The sequence below is a fragment of the Rhinoderma darwinii genome, chromosome 6 (genome assembly GCF_050947455.1).
Source record: "Rhinoderma darwinii isolate aRhiDar2 chromosome 6, aRhiDar2.hap1, whole genome shotgun sequence".
Taxonomy (NCBI): domain Eukaryota; kingdom Metazoa; phylum Chordata; class Amphibia; order Anura; family Rhinodermatidae; genus Rhinoderma; species Rhinoderma darwinii.
The window spans coordinates 14,565,729-14,583,537 of NC_134692.1; the positions used below are offsets into that span (position 1 = coordinate 14,565,729).

General features: G+C 40.5%; 1 protein-coding gene across 15 annotated transcripts in view; it reads left to right on the forward strand.

Annotated features, from left to right (window-relative positions):
* Window positions 1–17,809, forward strand: part of R3HDM1 (R3H domain containing 1) — an 87,703-nt gene that overhangs the window by 18,870 nt on the left and 51,024 nt on the right. For 10 of the 15 annotated variants that reach the window (XR_012849461.1, XM_075829216.1, XM_075829209.1 and 7 more), the window contains exons 1-3: window positions 10,352–10,498; window positions 12,490–12,698; window positions 15,403–15,613. Coding sequence is in view for 14 of the 15 variants with exons in the window: in XM_075829216.1 (XP_075685331.1) it covers window positions 15,443–15,613 (171 nt within the window). In the remaining variant the exon portion in view is untranslated. Of the gene's footprint in view, window positions 1–1,343; window positions 1,488–8,570; window positions 8,641–10,351; window positions 10,499–11,975; window positions 12,015–12,489; window positions 12,699–15,402; window positions 15,614–17,809 lie in introns of those variants that run through there. The other 5 variants (XM_075829210.1, XM_075829211.1, XM_075829214.1 and 2 more) reach the window with 4 other exon arrangements.

Sequence of the window (17,809 nt, forward strand, 5' to 3'; positions counted from 1 at the left end):
GGCATGTACGTCCGGTGCACGAGGGCATCGGACCAGCTGATCTGTGCAGGTTCTGGGTGTCAGACCCCCACAGATCATGTACTGATGACCTATCCGGTGGATGGGTCATCAGTTGTCATAAGGTGGAAAACCCCTTTCAGGGTTTGTCCACACACAACGGAATTTTTGCAGAAAATTTCTGCAGCAATTCCGTTGAAAGTTCCAGACGTGCCGCTGCGGCAAAAACGCACCGTTTCCTGCTGTTTTTCCGGCATAAAATGGTGCGTATTTTGCTGCGTTTTTCACAATGCTGGGAGATGGTGACCTCTCCTCCTGAGAAACGCAGCAATTCTGGCCACTTTCCACAGCTGGAATTGATATGCTGCATTCTGAAAAATACGCACCGCAGGTCAATTTCCGCTCTGAAGTTTTACGCAGCCTGTGGATGACCTTTGTTAAATCTCACCCACTTTGCTGCTACTGTATTCTGCTGCGTTTTTTTTCCATCCGAAATTCCGACCTGAAAAAACTCAACAATTCCGCATCGTGTGGATGAGCCCTAAAGTTGTGTTGACTTCACATGGGTGAAATTTGGGTGGCATGACTACAGTAGTTGGAGCAGAGTTGTGAAACAAAAATTTGTGTACAGCCTTTGGTTTGATAACTATCCAGTTCCTCGAAGAGTCCTCCCGGTAGCCTCGGTTGGTCCCATCTCCTTTTTTTTTTTTTTGCGATCTCCACCCTCTCCAAGGGCCCCTTAGCTGCCTCTATGGTATTTATGTGTTTTTTTTATATTATATATTTTGTGTGCTTCGTTCGCCCATGTTTAACATTGCATAAAGAAGACAATCCAGATTATCGTAATGATGACCCCATCAGGAGAGGAACGTTCTGAGCCTTTATTGGGCAGGGAACTGTCCTCTCGTGATTGTTTTACTGTGGATAGGGTTTCCTTGGATGCGGATAGTCTAATTGCCACAGATTTAGGATTTTATGGTAAAATGTGCAACGTTCCCAGAGTTAGTGAAAACAAGCGCTGCATCTGACAGGAGCAGAAGGGAATGAGGTAATGTTCCAACACTCTCAGCAGCACAGAGTATTTGAGGAGAGGGATATGTTGGTCGTAGATGTGTCAGGACTGTATATGAGTGTCTTGATGAAAGGAGTAGAATGGAGTCAACGTACAAGTTACAGATCTTAAACTTAGAAAACCTGGATAGATTGACGATGTTTGGCTCTTTGTATATTGAAGTTGGTGAATTTCTGCGGAATCCTCTTTTAATATGAAATCGTCATAAATTCATCTTCTGCATTTAATGTTTGTCTGAACCCGTAGCTAACTGGTCATGTCCTCCATTACATAGGTGAATGACACCGTCTTGGATGCTGAAGAACATTTCACAGCAGCCTTGAGCACCGTTCTAACCTCCGGAATTGGTGACCACAGAGGAAAAAAAGAGAACCCCCCCCCCCCCCCCCCCACAACCCTATAAGCGCCGGCATTGAATGTAAGTGCAGTTTCTTTCCATGTTGTCTGCGTTACCTCTCTGTATGTACATTGTATTGTAGGTGTTTTTACTGCAGTGGAAAAATGACCTTATACACGAGGTACTGCTATACGGCTTACTATAGAAGTAGTTCTAGGAACATTTCCTAGAAACTTGGCATTTAAAGGAACACTGCGGTGAATTACTTTATCGTGGCCTCCGTTTGGAAAGTACGCCCAGAAGAGATAGGGCAGGTTGTTCTCTTACCGGGCGCTTTGTTGCTGAACCACCTCCTCTGTTGCCAAAACTATCACAGCGGCCAGGATCAAAGTGCGGGTAACTGAATGACAAACGGGCCACAAAAAACAGACAAACACCGGAGCGTTACTTTTATTACGTGGTTATGTGAAATTACCCTTTTGGGCACTTCAACTCATCCATTTTTTCACCCAGTCTTGTGCATTTACTTGGATTTCAACAAGCTGCAATATATGTCTTCTTTATGGTGGTGTTATCTTGGCATTGTATTGTGGTATAATTTCAGCATTGTGTGGCGTTATTATTTTGGTACAGTTTAAATGTTTTTGGGTAGTCCATTCAGGCGGTTTTCCGCTTTGGATAATCCCTGCTTGTTCGAAGGGATTGACAATAAGATGATCAGTGTCCTCCTGCTGGGACCTCCAGCGATCAGTTGTAATCATTGGGGAAACATGGCAGGAAGTCTTCAATTTCCCTGCAGCACCACCACAGGGCAAACGCAGCATTACAGTGTCCATTCATATCAATGCGTTGTCTGTGTAATACAGGACAGGTCCTCCAGAGCGAGAGATTCTCTATGTAACCGCTCTCCACTCTTGCCAAGACATAAGGATCCTGAACATGGGACCCCCCCCCCCCTCTATTAACTCAGATTTTTTTTTTATAGGGTCTAGGAAAATTGTTTTTTTAAACTAGACAACAGTTCTGAACCTCACACAGTTTTTGCTGCACATGCTGTCCGTTCACAACAGAGCTGTACGTATCAGACTTAAAAGGATTGTCCAGGAGTTTAAGGAATCGCAGCAGATGCAGGAAATGTCATAAAAAAACAATACGGTTATATCCCCTGCCGCTCCAGCACCAACGCTCCTGTGCTCCTCGCTAGTATGTGCTGATTTTCCTGGAGCGATGAGATTCTGTACAGTCATGTGACCACTGCAGCTTTTGACTGGCCTCATCGGTCACATGATAGCATCATAGCCAGTGATTGGCAGCAGTGGTCACGTGCCAGCATCATAGCCAGTGATTGGCAGCAGTGGTCACATGATAGCATCATAGCCAGTGATTGACAGCAGTGGTCACGTGAATGTCCTGCGTCTACTGTGATTTCTTAAACTCTTGGACAACCCCTTTTAATATATCGTGCAGCTGCAGCCTTGTTCTCCCGGTCAGCAAGCAAACGCTGAAGTAGTGTCAGGAAGCCGTACAGGGTCGGGCTCCCCATATCGGTCATGTGGCGTGCCCCCAATGGAAGTTAGGCAACTGCCGGGCATCTCACCCTTCTTTGACTCAAGTCCCTGTTAGTGTGAGTGCAGTATCTTGCTCCAATTGGGTGCAGCGAGACATGTACATCTTGTACTTATACCCAAAGCGGAACACGCGACGGACAGACCGCGCAGAAATAACCTCATTACAAGGAATGCCGGCAATGGTAATTCTAATGTGAATAAGGTCCTAGCAGGGCACAACCTAGACATTTCCAATTACAATGTCTGGAGGAATTAGCCTGGATCAAAGATACGTATTTTTTCTGTACACTAACATAACCCTTTTATTATATACTTTTTATAACACCCCCACCACCTGTGTTTTTTGTTTTATTTAGTCTTTTTTTTCCCCTGTTTTTTTTTTTTTTTTCTGTTGGGACAGATGTTAGAGGTTTTCATCGCAGATTCCATTGTTTTTGCCTAACAAAATTTGGTTTCAGTCATGCCATGGATTTTAGTTTTTCTGCTCCTGTGACCGCAGAAAAATAGAAAACCTGAACGCAGATGTGAACAAAGCCTAAATGATGCCAAAAATCAGTGCAAATATTATTGCGATTCCTCTCCAGAACTGTTCCTCTTTTAGCTTTTTTTTTTTTTGTTCGTTTTATTTCCATTGCCAGGCAGTCGGGCCCTGTGTACTTAGTCACATTAGTGCTTGCAGAACATTTGTGTCTGAACATTGCTGTAGCCAAAGAGGGCATAGTCCCATCCGGGCCACTACTCCTGGGCGGCCCATATGCCCTCGCTGCTACACAAGGAAACCGCACAAATATATGTGATGTAAACTATATGAATAATGACTTCATACTTCTATTTTACATTGATCTTATACAATGTGATATAATCGTATATGGCAGAATGCAAAACTGGTGCGTGGCATTAACGTTGTGAGTCACCGTCCGGGGTTCTGGCACGGTTTGCGTTACTTTTGACAGCAAGAATATTGCAGCATGCCATGTCGCTACAGTCTTTCCTGAACAATAGAGCGATTGTCACATAGGTGAAGTTCTATATAAAGGAAGACTTCAAAGCGCCCCTCATAATGACGTGTCAGGCAGTGGCGCCTTGCAGCTTGCATGTTACCAGTGACCGGGCAGCTGCCTCTTGCCTCGGGGGTAGGAAAGGTCCTTGTATAGAAATTTTGCATGTAAAAAAAAAAAAACATTTCGTAATGTTGAGCTACATTTTTGGAAATTGCTTATGTCCCAGGTGGAGATTGCAGCTACAGTGGAGCCAAACAATGACAAGTCGTTCCCCCCCAGGACATAATAAAGGTGCACAGTATTGCAATTAGAGGTGGATTGTCATTCGTGATTTTCATATCCTTGTGGGAAAATCTTCAGGAGAAAGAAGTCTCGTATGATTTCACTCAACCCCTTTCTTTGAACCCCCATTGGGAAGAACCCAATTAAAAAAAAAACAACAACCCAGTATCTAAGAATAGCGCCCGCGATCCCAGTCTTAAAGGGGTTGTCTAACGATGACAACCCCATTTCCAAATGAAGCCAGCTGGGACATTAGATGATCGGTGTGGTCCGAATTCTCAAACCCCTAGCGTACAGTTGATATTGCCGGGATAAGTTATGGCCAGCTAAACATTTGCCCTCTAGTGCCCACTGTAGGAGAAATGTTGCATTACACAAATGATTGAGCGTCTTGTGTAATAGCTACGCCGAATCTGCCAGAGCAGGAGCCACACGGGGCAAATACACTGCGTAAATTTACACAGCGTATCCGTATCAGTGGCTGCAGGGAATTCCAGGTGAAAAACCACAGCTTTTCGCCTGGAATGTCCGCTGCGGAAAACTGCTGCACTTATGCCGCACTGTGATTGGCTGCAGTAGTCGCATTCAGGGTAAGTATAAGCTTTTTTTTAAAAAAATTGAGTTGCGTTTTTTGGGGAAGAAACATTGCGAATCCGCCGCAAAAAAACTCAACAACTGCTATTTGTTGCGGGTTTTACCTCCCCATTGAATTCAATGGGGGACAACCCGCAACAAATATGCAACGTTTACGCAAATACAATTGACATGCTAAGGCATAACATTCTGCACCATGTATCAATTTCTGAGCGGTTTCTCCACCCAGTATTTCCGCAGCGTATGGATGAGATTTGTTTTATCTCATCCACTTTGCTTCTACTGTATTTGCTGCAGATTTTCTGCAACGAATTCCGTTTTGGAAAATCCGCAGTATTTACGCAACGTGTGAACTGACCCTAAGGCCTTATTTACACGAACATTGAATACGTCCGTTAAAACACCGGCCGTCACGTGGACCTATGCAATTCAATGGTGCCATAAAAACGTGCAGTGTTTTTCCCGCAGTGTGTTTCCATGGCGTGAAACTCACGGCATGTCCTATTCTTGTGCATTTTTTGCAGATCACACACCCATTGAAGTCAATGGGTACGTGAAAATCACGGACAGCACATTGACGCACATGCTGGTGCTGTCCGTGATTCACGCACCAGTTCCTTGAAATGCGGAGAAAAAAAAGAATAAAAAATAAAGAAATGTGCATCAAAACTGACAACAAGAACTGAGGCCACACGGAACAAACACTGATGGCACGCGTGTAAAATGTGTCCGTTTTTTGCGGACGCAAAATGGAAACGCTCGTGTGAATCTAGCCTAAGGGCTCCTTCAGATGAGCGTAAAACTCGTCCTTGCGCTGTGTGTGAAAATCACGCACCACACACTGACCCATTGATTTCGATGGGGCCATTCACACATGCAGGAGTGTCTGTTGCGTAAAACTTACTGCGCGTCCTATATCCTATCGCCCATTAAAATCAATGGGTGCATGAAAATCACGCTTTGCGAGTGCGTGAATAACGCATGCCCCTCACAAAGCACACTGATGCATAACGGACCAGATTCACGCTCGTGTGAATGTAGCCTAAGGCCTTATTCACACAACCGTAGCCATGTGCACGGCCGTGATGTTCGGGTCAGCCGGCAGCGGACTGTCAGCCGCGAGCCGCCCACAAATCGCGGGCCATGCACATAGCCGCGGCCATTATTTTCAATGAGCCGGGACCGCAGAACCGGCCGTAATAAGACATGTCCGTTCTCTCTGCGGTGCGGGCTCCCGGGCCATGCACGGACCGTGAAAACTACGGTCATGTGCGTGGCCCCATAGAAATGAATGGGGCCGCAATTCTCCCGTTGACTTTCAGGGGGAATTGCGGCCGCAAAAGCACGTTCGTGTGCATGAGGCCTAAGACATTTGAAAAGGATTTGCCAACTCCTTTAAGAAATCTGCAGTGTTGTACAATTTGGAAATGTAGCAGCAGCTAGCTACTTCCTCCCACACTGATGTCACCGCTGGTGACAGGACAGTGTTCAAAGCTTCTGTGCCTGTGTACCCATGACAACACTGGCCGTTCAGTGTTTTCTCATAGGAACACCGGGTCACATAGCATCCAATTATTATTTTTATTTACTTTCTTACCTGTGATAATTGGAAGCTGGATTCTGTTGCTATGATGCCTGCTGTCCCTATGAAAACAGTGAGAAGATAGAACACAGAGCAGGAGCTGTTGCCATAGGGTCTGAGTTGTTCATTCAGCCAACGATGACTTGGCACAGAAATGAGGAAGGGTCTTTAACAAGATTTTATAGTAGTTCACTAAAGCACTTTGGACACTTTGTTAGAAGGGTTCCTTGACATTAAATAGGTTTTATTTGTACAAGCTAAGAAACAGCGCCACACCAGTAGATAGGTTGTGTCTGGTATTGCAGCACAGCTCAGTTGAAGTGAATGTGGACAGGTGTGGCACTGTTTTTTGGGAAGAAAGCTGCCATGTTTTTGTAACCCTGTACAATCCCTTTAGGGTAGGAACACACACAGTGGAAACAGGATGAATACGCTGCGTAAAACTACACAGCGTATCCATCCTGGTAGCCGCAGGGAATGCCGTCAAAAAAACTGCACCAAATTGTGGTGCAGTTTTTTTCGGGCAAGATGTCCGCTGCGTAAATCCCGCAGCAATAATAATAATAAAAAAATTAAACTTACCTGTCTGTTGTCATGGCGACACGTTTCTCTCTCTCTCCTGAGCGTAGCCCAGCCTCCTGTGATGACGCTGTAGTCAATGTGACCGCTGCAGCCTTTGATTGGCTGCAGCAGTCACATGGGATGAAATGTCATCCCAGGAGGCCGGGCTACTCTCAGAAGAGAGGATTGTGTCGCTAGGACTACTGCAGGGGGTAAGCATGAGCTTTATTATTTTCAAATTTCAAATTTTATTTATTTTTTCATTTGACGATTTTTGCGGCGGAATCGCAGTATTTCCGCCGCAAAAGTTGCCACACACAGCACTTTGTCGCAGGTTTTACCACCCCATTGAATTCAATAGGGAAAACCTGCAACAGTAGAGCAGCGAACCCGCAGCATAAATTTACATGGTGCGGCCTCAAAAACCACACCGCTGGTCAATTTATGAACGTTTTTTTCGGCTGATTTTTTTTTTTCCCACTGCGTAGGGATGAGATTTGTTCAAATCTCACCCACGCTGCTGCTACTGGTTTACGCTGCGGATTTTCCGCAATGAAATCCGTTGCAGAAAATCTGCAGTGTTTCCGCTGTGTGTTTCCTACCCTTAAGCTCGATCACATGGTGGACCCCCGCAATCCGTTGTGATCTTAGAGGGATCCCAACAGCAAGTGTTCACCTTCCCTTCTGCGCAGCGCCACCACAGGTAAAATAAAGCATTGCATAGTTCTAACCAGTGTGCCACCGTGCTGCCCCAATAATAATGTTCAAAATTTGCTCGTTGAGTTTGGGCAATTATTATTGCGAATACTCGATATTGCTTGTATCTGAACACTTGGTATATAAGACATTAACCCTTATCGCTTCCAGATTGTTCAGTGTAGGAGGAAGAGCATCTGACAGGTTAATAGATTACCTTCTTAGGTAATGCAGTATTTAATTGGTATCATTGAATATGGAGACTGAATATTTAATCTTTAAAAGGGTTGTAGGGGGTTTAGTAGGATTTACTAAAGCAGAGATTCCCAAATTCAACGCGAGGAGTGCAGCTTTATAGATTGCGAACCTCGGATAGGGTTAAACATTGACCCTGTACCCAAACTGGACTAATCTGGGGGTACTCCTATCAGCCAGAACCCCCACAATCTGTTCATTGAATGAATCTAGTCCCAAAAATGATATTTTGATGCAAATTAAACCTATTGATATTGTATCCTGTTTAGTAACTACTATAATATTATTACATTTGTATCATTTTCTTCATTCACATTCAGAGTTCTGCTGGTCGGCACTTAGAATCTGTGAATGCTGTGCAGACAGGCACACCCCGGACAGTATAGCTGTCATACAGAATGGTCTTTCAGCTCCCACAATGCACTGCACTCTAGTGCAGTACATTGTGGGAGACGTAGTTTAATTCTTCATCACACTACTGTACAGTGCCTGGTCTAAAAACTACACCTCCCACAATGCTCCAGATCAGAGCATGCCCTGTACAGGCCCTGAACCAGAAAGTGTCTGCAGTGAGATGTGAAATCTAGCATCCTGAGAGCTAACAAGATACAAGAATTCAACAGAATTGTGAATTCAGCTCTGGATGGAGAAGACTCGATGTAACTCAAGACCATTCCAAGAGAAGTAAAGCAAAGGTAGTCCTGGTTATTTGTATATTGTAACAGTCAAATGATGAGCTATAGTGGAGACATGCCCTAAGATACAGGTGGAGCATCCTAGGATCTTCTTGTATTGGATAGTAAGGATACATTCATGTTTAAAGAGAATGTATCCCCTATATATTTTTTTCTAAAACCAGATAGTTAAACATCTTTTTTTTTTCTAATCTGTCTGTTTTTATTTTTTGACTGAAGATTTTTTTAAATTCTATGTTCTGTACAGGATTATGGGGGCAGCCATCTTGCCTGAGCTGCTTTTGACGGCATTTAGAGATTTGCTTTACAGCAGCCACATGAACCAAGGAACCCGTGAACAGGAGGGGTCCCATTGACTTCCACAATAGTTTCCTAACCATGCTCTGACCTGTGCAAAGGTCCTTTTGAGGGGGAGGGGCGCTGTGTCCATCCCCTATTATGCATGGTGGATCCTGTGTTATCTATATATAGGTGTTACCTGTCAGTGTAATCCTGCCTGTGATGATAATGAGATGACTGCTTAGAAGTGATCTTTACGGAACAGGAGGGGTTAATTCATTATGAATGCTGGATCCCGCATTATCTATCTATCTATCTATATATATATATAATGTGTTACCTGTCAGTATAATCCGGTCTGTGTTGGTGATAATGAAATGACTGCTGAGAAGTGATCTCTACAGAACAGGAAGTGTCAATCTTTTAGGAAGCTCAGTGGCCGGCAATACAGATAATGGCAAAGGAAATAACCAAAAATTCAGTAAAAATATGTTTAACGTAGAAACTTGATTCAAACATTTTCTGATGACACATTCCCTCTAAAGTGACATGCACTCCTTCTCCCCTTCTCTGTGCTATGTGATTAGCACCGATATGAGCCAATTACCAGTGTGCTGTGGGTGATGTTGGCTCTCAGCACATCAGAATTATTATTTTTTATTTGCTTTGCAGAATAAAATAGCTCCAGATTGTCCAATTCACACCACTCCTTCTCCTTCTACACATGTTCTAGTGGTTGAAATGTACTGTCGTTTTTATTCATCGCAATGCTCTGTATTCATCGACAAATATTTTGAAAATATGCTTTATTTTTGTTTGACATTAAAATACGAACAATCTAAAATAATCATTATTATTAATAATACTTTATGTAAGAATACATTCATGAAACGTGCCCAAAAATATTTTTTTATTCCCCTCCCCCGTATTTCTACTGCTTTTTTTTTTTGTCACTAATTTGTGCTGTACATTTAGATATAAAAAAAAGTATTTTTACATTTGTCAATTTTTACCCAACCATATTGAAATATGGGTACAAACTCCAAAAACAGTGGTTAGCGAGATGTATGTGTATATATATATTATATTATAGTGTAAAAATTGTTAGGTGAGCAGTTTTTTCTACCGCTTTGTGAATCACTGTTTTAATGGTCAAATAAAATCCTACATCCCCTCTCTTGGTATTTTCACACACACACAAATTTTTCATGGTTTTTTTTTTTTGTTTTTTTCATTTATAGAATTTCATTAGAATTTTTTTTTATTTTTTTTACATCATCTGTTACTGAATTGCTAATGAAGATCTGAATTTAGCAGGAGACGTGTTTGAGTTGTTCTGCTCTGTTACTGGCTGGGCTGGCGCTGACATCACATCATGGGCAGCTGTTGGCTGTGTGCTTACTCTGAGCCTCCTGTATTTGCCTTAACAGACTGTTTGCCAGGTGCATGAAACATCATCTAAGTGCAGGGTTGCAATAATCGCTCTCTCAAAGAGCAATTCCGAGTAATTGTGTAGATGCTATGGAAAGCATATCTTCTGTAATTTGTTGCAATGAAGCTAGAAGCCGGGATGGTTCAGGTATGTGACTTCTCTGCAGAATGTGTTCTTGACTTGCAAGCCTTTGTTTTGTAATATTTTATTCTCATTCCTGATTTTTTTTATTTTTCTACAATATTTTAGTTTTTTTTTTTTTTTGTTTTTTTTTTTATGGATGCAGTGTTTTATCACCATAATAAATTTACAAAAAATATCCAAAATTTCACATTTTTATGAAATGTACTGTTCAAAGTTTGCTTCTGTGTTTTTAATTTATTTGTCATTTTTTTTATATTTTTGTGGATATTTTTAATTGTACCAGAGTTGCTTGTTTGGGGTTTTATGCATTGTTCCTTGTGAGGGAATGTCACAAAATATTGTTAGAGATAATGCCTTTGAAAAAATATTTTTTTTAAATTTATAATTCTACTTTCCATGATTTTTCAAACATTTTCTTAAGACTGTTACATTTATGACCGGATATATTCATAAACATTTTTTACCTTTTTATTTTTTTTATTGCTTGCTGTGACTTATGTATTTTAAAAAAAAAAATAGATTTAAAAAAAAATAAAAATCTTTGCTTTATTTTAGAAGGGAGCAAAAATAAAAAATCTTAATTTTTTTATGATCATTTCATCTTTTTATAAATGTGCATTTACTTACATGTGTATGTAAATATTAATATGTGATATGAGGAGTGCTTCACATTCGACTTGCACTGGAGTGCTCAATATAATGCTGTTTATTGGAGAATTTGAGGCATGAAAGTAATAGGTCAGTTCTGCTACTCGCAATTACTTGGTGAGAGTTGTGTTACTATTGGAAAGCCGGACTGTACCCAAGTCCAAAGCCCTCCCATGTGTTCCTAACCAACTGACTGATCACCGCCGCCCTCTCCATATATCTGTGGTCCAGCACCGTTCCTTAAGTGCAACCGAGTTCTGCATTTTTTTTACTTTTTGATTATTTTTAGGCATTTTTCACTGTCTGGATTAAGTGTTTGGTGAAATGTGTAATATATGTGTGTAGATGGTGTAAAAAAAAAAAAAAGACTATTTGTAATCGTGTATTATTGTTTTGAGGATATAAAATATTCTAACTGTTGGCTTGGCATTTCTTTACGTGGATTAAAAAATTCAGGGTCTTGATTGTCATATAATGTTCTCATATGTTGTGCCGTCAGAGCTGGAAATAGGATGCATGTAGTGAACTTAAAGCTCCCCTGCCTTGCATAGTCTTTTGATGGACCATATAGCTTATTATTGCGCTCTACATTTCCAGTGCTGCAGGATTTTTTTCCCTCTAGAGATCACCTTGGCTTGTAACCAGGTGACTGCGATTGATTTCGTTTTAATAGGATAAAATGACACGGCCGGCCCTGTTGATGTGCTGTGAATCTCTCATCGTCTTCCCCCCTTTTTTTTTTTTGGAAGTTTAACGTTCTGCATAATAATAAAGGAGGCGCTTAATCCGGTGTCCTTCTAAGCACAACATTCCCACCAGTGATAATGAGCAGATGATGATGCAGGCTGCAATATATGTAGAGGTATTTCAGGTCTGGAAAGACTTAATCATATTAACACATGCTGTCCTATATTTTCTATATATATATATATATATACACTACGGGCTTTGACTTGTCTTGTAATGCAAACTCGCCATCTCATTCTGAGGTTTTTTTTTTTTTTTTTTATCCATTCTTTTTACTTTTACTTTTTTTTTTTTTTCTTCATAATATCTAATTATTATTTTTTTTTTTTTCTAGTTTTAATGTCCTGGTGTTTAGAATGATTAAATCTGTGCAAATTGCCAAATCCCAGGCTTGTTTTTCCATTAGGTTTCCAAGTCTCTTGGCAGGATTTCTTGGCAGTGAAGTATTTTATTACATAAATACGTTGCATTATCTATGGTTGCAGATGAGAAGAATACGGAGTAGTCCCAAATCTCGTTCATGCATTGATATGTTTGGGCAAATTTTTGTAAAATGGTATACAAATGTACCAATGTATTATTTTTTTTGTGTGTTTTAGGTTGGTGCGAGAGATGTTGCACTTGACCTCCAGCCACATCACCCAGCCCAGGACCTTCCACTGGTGACAGGGACATGGGACGGCTTCTATCACCTTCCAGATGGTTCATTGCAACTGACATCCTGCTTAATCTCGGTGGGAAGGATCCTGAAAATATTTCTCTTTGTTACTCTGGGTCATCACATACTCCTAACCGTAGGATTCATCAGGTAAATGTCTCAGCTCACTCCAATAAATTAAAAAAGAAAAAACAAAAACACTAATGGTCCATCTCTTAATTGTACGAAATAATCTAGCGACTCTTTAATGTCCTCCTTTTCCCAGATCTCAGTTTGTCTCTATGTTTCTTTGCATGTATATTTTTTTATAGAATTTGCTGCAGCAGTTTTTGGAGATGTGGGGCTAAAAGTCTCAGCACGTCTATGCAGCTAGAATCTGATGGGGCATGCTGAGAGTTTCAGATGTGTGCCAGATTGTAGCTAATAGCTCTGGAAATCTCTCTTCTCTCCTTCTTCTCCTCTCTATCTCTCGATCTATCGGAACTTGACCATAATTGCCGAGCTAAATATCTGTTCTATGTTTCAAAAACCAAAGAACAATGGCAAATGCCTTGCTGGTGTCTTGACCTTCCTGTCCGCCTATGGATCATTTTTAATGCTTAATGGAGAGGGCAGAAGTGGCCAGTAATTGCCCACCTCTCAATGAGGTCGCCTCAGAAGGACTTACTAATTGGAGAGCAGATTTAGGACGGGCACAGACAAGACAATGGAAGCTTCCAAAATTGGCTTCCAGTTTAATAATTTTTTTTTTTTTTTTTTTTTATATGGGTGCTTGTCTTTGGTTCCTTATGGACCACTGGTAAATAACTTGAGTCGCAGAACATTATTTGAGTGGAATAATTACAATCAACTTTGTTTTTTGCAATGCCCGTAAAACCAAAAATAAATACAAAAATAACCCCCTGTAGTTATGTTTTTGAACTCCTATGTAGACGACCTCTTTAACACCGTACAACTGGCAGGCGGATAACGAGCCCACATGCTGAGACCCTCTCTCCTTACATAGCTGAACGTGTTTGTGTGTATTGCGCCATATGCTGCACCCTAAAATGTTATGTCCTGTTATTTTATATTTCGGCAACCTGTTCTGCGGCACTTTACGTGGAATGTTTCCCTTTCCTTTAATACATATGAAAGTATAGATAAACCTGTGGGGGTAATAGGACTGTATGTAAGGTGACCTGGTACCTCTCCAAACTCAAGGGAGGGTCAGCAGCAAAAAGATCCCTGCTCATTGCAACATGTCAACGTTTCGGTCTACGCCGTGGTCTGATTATTTTGCATAAAACGAAAGCAAATGATGATAAATCTTGTCAAGCCTTTGTCTGGTGTTTCCACAATGCCGGGATAATATATTTATATGTATGCTGGGAATCTGCTCTTTTGTTCTTGCTACCTGTACAGCACATTTTTTTTTTTTTCTTTCTTGGAGCCGCAGCTAATGCTTCTCCGCTCTTGTTCCCATGGTAACCGGAACCGGTCTATTGTTAAAGTCTATGTTTAGAATCCTGGCTGACACTTCATGAAAACAATTAAAGCCAACCCCTCTATTTTACTGAATTATAGCCCCAGAAAAATTTGGGGTTGAGGGGGAGGGGGGTTTATTTGCATTTAATTTGGGGGTCAGTGCAGAAGCATTGGCATCCTGGACTGGTTTTGAACATGCAAATGACTGCAGTACATGCAATGTAGTCTATTATTGTTAAAAGATAGAAAATAAAAAGATACATGAGCAGCTATATAATATATATGATGACCTAGATGGGAAATGAAAAATAAGATTCCGGGTATTTGCATGGTTATAAACTTTTAATTGATTTTTATTGATGTTTTGCTGTATGAATAAGCAAGGTTTGGATTTTTATTCCATATGTGTATGTGTGGTTTAAAAAAAAAAAAAAAAAAAGGGGATATATATATATGTATATGAGCAAATCGAGTTGGCACGCAATACAAAAAAAATGTCTGCAAACTCTTTAGTCATTTGTTGTAATGTTGACATCCTGCTATTTTTAATTTTTAAAGGGACTAATTATAGTCTGTACAATAACGTACCCTTGGGGCGTGTGTCAGGGTTGCATGCAATGGTGCTGGAGTATGAGACATCAAGAGTTAAACGGGAATGCCACACACACACTATGGACCACTGGGAATGCATTAAATTGACTATATGGGGAATTAGATTAAGTGTCTGAGGATTGGTCCATAGTGCTTAACTATTTCCTGTTGCTGAATATTTATAGGTTCGGGGGGGGGGGAGGAAGGGGGGTCTTATCACCACAGGTACAGTTAAGGGGTTCGTTGTGATGGATTGTCATACCTCAAGGGTTAAATTGGAAGAGTAAGTCATTAGACCATGCTGGTTATGTTGCTGCATTGGAAATGCACTCACTATATCATAAGCATTAGATTAGGTTGATGAGTTGTATAATTGGTGCCTCATTTTTTATTTTTTTTTACGGGGTCCTACTTTAACCCCTTGTGCACAGTCAGCGAATGTTTTGATAGTTTAATAAGATAGCGGAGATAATTTACTCTAGAAAGCCAAACTTTTGTGGCCATGAGCATCGTCTGAAATGTTCATGGTGCACATCTATGTAAACCTGCTACGTCTTCTCTGTTGAGAGGCGATCTGCATATACGGATGTAGCAGAGCCAAATTCGTCCAACACCACTTGTAAAACCATGGTAGGTCATCCGTGGACTTATGATTAACTTGACTCTTACTGCACAAGCAAGGCAGACCCTGAAGAGTTAATGACAAATTCAGTTCTGCTACATCTATACAAAAGAGACCTGTATCAGCCGAACTGGTTCTCAGTTTTAAAATCCAAATTTCTTCCAACCTCTTTAGGTTTTGTATATCCTTTAAAGTTTTAAAGTGACCTTTTCCAATGAGGATGTCTGGTATCGTTGCTGTAAAAGACGAGACTGATGCGATGAAGGGATCCGAGATCGACCTGAGCCACTCCAGCTCCATTGAAAACCTTCTCCAAACCACAGAACACGAGAAAGTATCGGCAGAAAAGGATGACGGTGGTTGTGATAACAAGCAGGATCCTACGGTAAGACCATTTCACCGGAACCGACATTTAACCTGTCAATTATCAGAATACATACAATATAGTGTAACATTTCCAAAACCTTGATTTTTTTTTTTAATTTTTTTGATTTTGTATGTATTGCGTGAGTTTTTGTTTCCCTAAATGATATAGGACACGTGTTAACAAAAAAAAGGGTCATATGGGCATCTGCGTTGTTTGCAAATATGTTACCAATAATGTTCAGGCATTGCCCTGCCTATGTGATAATTAGAACCCCCCAAAAAAATAAATGGCGATCAAGCTACAATAATCAGCCGATTTTCCAGCATCTCATTACTTTTTTTGTATGAGAACTTGTAAATATCGCCAGGTATCACTTGACCTGTCTTTCCTACCGCCATCTAAATCTTAGTAACGACTTTGCGGCTACCTATGTTTCAAGTACGGTCTTCGGTTTTAAAGAATCGCTGCTGTAGACTTTGTTACATAAAATATTAAAAATAAATTTTAAAAAATTAATTTATAGAGCAAAACTGTCTATAAAGTAACAAACCCGGGATCGGAGTTTCATTACGCTAATCTACCTTCATTTTTTGGTGGGTTTCATTGTAAGCCGTATGGTAAAAAAAAAACCCGCACAGATTAAATAAGTGGTGATAAACAAATTATTTAATAGTGCATTTTATTTTATTTTACGGAGTGTCTTTGCTAGTCTTACGAGAATACAACCACCACCTTTCAAAAAATGTCAGTGTGAAAGTCGTGGGGCATTACATTTTTCCGAAATGTATTATGTTATACTTAGTCGAAACGGGGGCTAAAACAAACTTAAGCTAAATATAACACCCTCACTGAATTATAAAAAAAAAAGGACCGTCATTATTCGTGCATTGGCAAAAGATTTTTTATATTAGTCCCCTAATTGATGAACAAGCTTCTCCGGGTGAAGACAATTATTGGAGTGTGTAAAGTCATTACTGAAAAGGCCTCATTCTTCGTTTAATAGTTCATTTTAGTTCTATATTTATTCAGACGTTGCCACCTAAAACTAAAAATAAATCCAAAAAAGTATAAAAATATAGAAGTATAAAATGTTTTTTTTAAATTTTATGAATTCTCCCCCTTTGTTTTATGAAATCTAATTATGTTGTTAATGACTAACATTAAACCAACATTTCCCACAGAGCTGTTTGCTCAAAACCACATACAAGACCATTAAAACTGATATATAAATTACAACATTAATGCTATGACAAAATGAGCTTCCAGCCTAAAGGTTACAAACCCGTAACATCCGATAATAACACTGACGGATGCGTGGTAGATTAGATCACATAGCACCCCTGTTGTTGGCCCTATAAAACATATCCTATAAGCACCCTGCTGACTAGTTCCTTCACTTTTGGGGGTCCTCTGTGATAATGTAAATACAGGAGAAAGAGCCTAGTGTTTTATAGTCCTTCTTTTTTATTCTTCTACACATTATGTTCAGATTTGCTCTCCGGTTCTGAACTTGTAGACCATCGCTATGGGGGAAAAAGGTTGCGGGTAGTGTTTTGGTTTCCGTTAATAAGGTTGATTGGTCATGTCTGTTCTTTATAAATGACGTGCAGTACTAGCTTTGATTTTATATTGTTTCATATGTCTTGTGGATACAGGTCAGACCTAACCAATCAATCCCGAGCGTGGGAACAAAGCCTGCTCTTTTTGCTTCTGTGCGCTATAAGATTTGCATTTTGAGATTTGCAAATTTTAACAGAAAATATGTCTGAGTCGGAAAATTAAATGTTGGAACTCTATTCATTTAATCTCGGAGAACCCCTTTAATCACTTTTCATTCAATTACTGTTCCCATCGGATGTGGATCCAGAGAGAGAAACCTTTTTTTTTATTTTTTTAGCCGTTTTCAATTTCGTTAGAGACGTTCCCAAGCTATATGCCATGAATTGTGACAGTGACACACTCAAACCTTCACTCCGTTGCTACAATTTTCCACGTAATTACAAAAGCATTCAGCTGCACTGCAGAGATTTATTTGATTGACACATAACCATTTCAGCTTCATTACTTCGTGAGAACTTGTAGCCCCAAAGTAGCTTCCCGTTTTCCACAGTCAAGGGCGTTAGGGTGTTGTCTCTGGGGCGCAGCCGATTAAAAGATATAGTAACATTATTGCTTTTGCTAGTCTATAGTGTAGATGGCTCCTCTAAGAAACGT